Here is a 4,371-nt window from a genome sequence, read left to right as displayed (position 1 = left end):
TGAATAAGACAAAAGTATATTGTGATAAATATCACAATGAAATAATGATTAAAATGAAAAAAAAAAATTTATATCAATAAAACAAATAAGTAAGAGAGTGCTATACATAAATCCCTTTTTTCACTAGTAAATTGACTATGATCATAAGAATTTTTTTTTTATTTTACATTTTCATTAATAACCAGATCTTAGTATAAGTAATTGATTGATAATATAATATAATTTATTTAAATTTATTAGTAATACCTTATTACAATTTTATATAAATATAATTAATATTACCATACCTGCAAAGAAAACAGATGGAGCACAGTAACAAGATTAAGGATGCTACTGAAGCCACAATTATGATCTGCATCCACGTAAAGCTATACAATCCACTGAAAGTTGGATTATATATTGGAGGACAAGTGTGATTTAATGAACATAAGGGAGATGCTGGTGAAGGAGGTGCACAGACAAAACCAGGAGGCCCAGGTTGAGGAATACATGTTTGAGATGGAGGGCACTCACATTGAGTTGGTGGCAATAATTCCTCACACTTCTCACCTACAAAAAAAATTTAGAATAGTTAATCTGGTTGTACATAACTATATTGTGTATCTGATTCATAGAATTTATAGTAACCAGTTGCTTTTTCCCTCAAAAATTTCACAGTTGCACACACCATTGTGAAAACAGTCATAGACTAACTAATAATTTGTTGAAGTATACAGGTAACATACTGTTTACAAAAAAAAGTTTCAGAATATTTGATATTCATTATTACAAACTGAGATGCATGATATATATAATAAAATTACTAAATTATGAAAATCCTGACAATAAAGAAAATTTTGAATGGAATAGTTCTGTGAAGATTATGAAAATCTAGATTATGATTAGAGGGAAGCAGGGAGATCACACACAGCAGTTATGAACACTTATGTATTTCAGGTTCAAGCCAATTATGAATATTTCTCCTATAAATCAATATATTTTTTATACATAAAACCAATTTTATCGATAAAAGCATCCCTTATCCCAATAAAGATCTAATAATTATTTTTTCAAACCAATAGTGGTTTGATTTAAATATTTACTGCCATTTTGGTTTATTTATACTTTTAATAAGTTTCTAGCACTTAGTTGTTAATAACAATGGGACACCATTGTGATTATGTTTTATTTTCACTTTTTTATGATGAGGTAAAATTCATTAAGAAATAATCAAACAAAAATTATTTATTTTCTCTTGCTTTAGTTTATTATTATTAAGTTTTAATACCTGTATAGCCAAAATTACATGCACAATAAGTGTCTTGAGTATGTGATGGAGCCACAAATGAATTGAAATCAGTAGATATCATAAGGATTCTTTCAGAATCAAAGTTTACACGTTGTCTACATATAGCACCATTTAAACATCTGCAGTCTAACTGAAGAGCAGGTAAATTTATTGATTTCAAAGCTTCATTGAGATCTTCTATTTCAATACCCTGAAAAAAGTTTGTTTAATAAGAACAGCTAAGTAGTGTCATTTAAAAATAATATAAATAGAAATGATTGTTTGTAGCCATAAGTTAATACTATTTATAAGTTAATTACTACTTACATCTTTAATATGTAGTAGTGCATCTATATCTCCATTGTTCGCTTCTTGAAGACTAAGAACAGATATTTCTCTCATAAGCATTGATTTTAAACCCTTCAATAAAGTTTTCCGCTGTGTTAAAATAAATGTATGAGGAGTCATTCCAGGAATTCTGTCAGGAATAAAATTAAATGAATACTCACCACATTAGTGATATATATAGTAAAAGTAAATGCTAAATTACTGCAGAAAAGAGTTTTAAAAAAATCATTTAATGAACAACATAAAATTTTACTGAAGTAAATTAGAAAGATATTGTAAGAGTATTAATGTAACCTGTGCTAAATTCAAAATGTAAAATTAGGCTAAACAGTAAATATTAATTTTGAGTGAACAAACCCCCTGTCCTAAGCTTCTAAATGTACTGAAGTATTATTTTTTACAGAAGGTTGTACATGTTCTTTATAAAAGTTTTGTGAGTTCTTGTGCTTAATTAATAACATTTCAGTTTGAATAAAAAATGAATAAATGAAAGTAGTAAGCATTTGATATAAAACTTCATAATAGTCTTCTCTGTGAGTTTTATATTATTCATGAAATCAGCAAAAGTTTAAGCAGACACATAAGTTCTTAAGTCATGAGTGATATCGGCCATATTTAGCACCAAACTGTCAAATGAGTCCTTGACTTTGATATACTTAGCATGTTTTAACATAATTAACAGGTTGTGTGAATACCCCTCCTCTTATTTTTAAAAGTCAAATTAACAAAAAATGATCTTTATTACATTTTTATTAAATATAATAAACTAAGAGAAATATTAACAAAATTAAGTTGAGAGAAATACTTGATTAAATAATAATAAAATGGCGCTGCCCAGATGAGTCGCTTAAACTAAAATTGAAAGATCACTCTTTTCAATATTAATCATTAAAAAATATAAAAATATCATAAATAAAGTTATAAGGAGATTCCAGAAACTGAGGAAATCACTAGTTTCACTTTCCATAGATATGTTTTTTATAGAAACATTGGCAATAAATTTTATTTATTAAGTTCTGATAGAAATATAGGACCAACTTATAAGAAGCGCAGAATTTATAAACAATGATGATTTCCCCAAAAATTAAATAGGCCTTAATACACTGCAATGCAAAAATAAACTAGAACTTTATATTTAAATATCCAAAAGAAATTACTTCATTGCTAAATTACCTTATACTATAGGCATTTTGTAACATTTCATCCCAAAGTGGTTCTACTATAATTTTTATACTGCCGTATGAAAGAAATTTTCCATCACTAACAGATATGTTTAAACTATATCTTCCAGGATCTAAGCCAGGTGAGGCAGTTAAAACTCCATTATGAGGATCAATAGAAAAGAGTGCAAGTGATTTGGGAAGGCTTGAAGCAATTGCAAAATTAAGAGTATCATATTGATCTTGATCAGTCGTATGAATTCGGCCTATTTCCCCTCCGTTCCACCGCTCTTGATATGATCCAATCCAAATGTTCAATGGTGTTACTGAAGGAGGGAATTGAGATTCTTCTATAACCTGTAAATATTGATGAATAATTTGCATGTGTGTATATATATATATATATATATTTATTTCTAAAACTAAATGTACTATGGAGTCAATAAATGTACCAGAGTCAATAAATTATAAGAGCAACCATAGTTATCTTATAACACAAAATGTTGATTATATAGGATAAACAAAGGGATAAAATAAAATATTTTAAATCATGAAGTTCTGTATAATTTAAGCCACCATCAGTTTGATAAAAAAAAAAAAAAAAAAAAAACAATGATATATTGACATGAAGAATCTACATGGATAAATAAGGATGAACAATATCAAAGAATTAATAAATCGATAAAATGATTAAGAAATTTAGGTAGAGAATGTACCTCAGTAAACATTCACATGGATGGCATTGGATAACAAGATGAAATAGTGTCATAAATAGCGACAAAATGATCTTTTTATCTATTTACAATTTAAAACATTATGATCTTTATAAAATACTTGTAATTATTAAAATACTCCTTTCCTTTCAAATTATTATCCTATTTAAATATATAGCAACTAACGAATTTCATACTGATATAATGTTTATTATTTATTCTTCTAAGTTCCATTCAGTAAAACATACTCTATACCAATTTTAAAAACCAATCTGTTAGTTATGTTGATTTTATGAATGTTAATGATTACAAATAAAACATTTAAGAATTAGAAGGTTATAGTAATATCATTATAAAACCTACCTTTACTATAACCCATGTGTCAGAATAGAGTGGTGGAGAACCATTATCGAAAACCCGAACATGAAGTAAATATGTATCTTGAATTTTATAATTAAGTAATGCTGCTGTACGCAAGGTTCCATCTGGTTCTATTCGAAAAGACGCACGACCTGGTCCAGATTGAAGATCAAATATAAAAGGTCCTGTATTGGGAGGTATATCTGAATCTGTTACTAATAATTGACATACAGCCCATCCTGGACGTTTATCTTCCTACAAAGATCCATAAATAATTATAGCACCATTTTTAATTCAGAGCTACAATACCTTTATCATTTTGATAATTTGAAGTAATATTGGCTAACCTGAACAATTACAGTATAATTTGATTGAGTAAATAATGGAGGATTATCATTAGCATCAATTACTTCAATGTTTAAAGCAGTAAAGCTTGACATTTCAGGAATTCCTCTATCAGCGGCACGAATCTGAAGAGTGTAACTAGCAATCTGAAAGTAAATAAATATATACATTATTTATA

General features: G+C 27.6%; 1 protein-coding gene across 5 annotated transcripts in view; it reads right to left on the bottom strand.

The window, feature by feature from the left end:
• Positions 1-4,371, bottom strand: part of kug (kugelei) — a 537,878-nt gene that overhangs the window by 6,255 nt on the left and 527,252 nt on the right. For all 5 annotated transcript variants that reach the window (XM_067053444.1, XM_067053445.1, XM_067053448.1 and 2 more), the window contains 6 exons: positions 4,196-4,339; positions 3,852-4,103; positions 2,789-3,132; positions 1,595-1,745; positions 1,268-1,478; positions 288-549 (listed from right to left, as the gene is read on the bottom strand). In XM_067053444.1, coding sequence (XP_066909545.1) covers positions 288-549; positions 1,268-1,478; positions 1,595-1,745; positions 2,789-3,132; positions 3,852-4,103; positions 4,196-4,339 — 1,364 coding nt within the window. The remainder of the gene's footprint in view (positions 1-287; positions 550-1,267; positions 1,479-1,594; positions 1,746-2,788; positions 3,133-3,851; positions 4,104-4,195; positions 4,340-4,371) is intronic.

Source organism: Halyomorpha halys, unplaced genomic scaffold (genome assembly GCF_000696795.3).
Source record: "Halyomorpha halys isolate HHAL.00 unplaced genomic scaffold, Hhal_1.1 Scaffold163.1, whole genome shotgun sequence".
NCBI lineage: Eukaryota > Metazoa > Arthropoda > Insecta > Hemiptera > Pentatomidae > Halyomorpha > Halyomorpha halys.
Note: the sequence above shows the minus strand (reverse complement) of the source record. Positions and strands in the feature narration are given on the sequence as shown.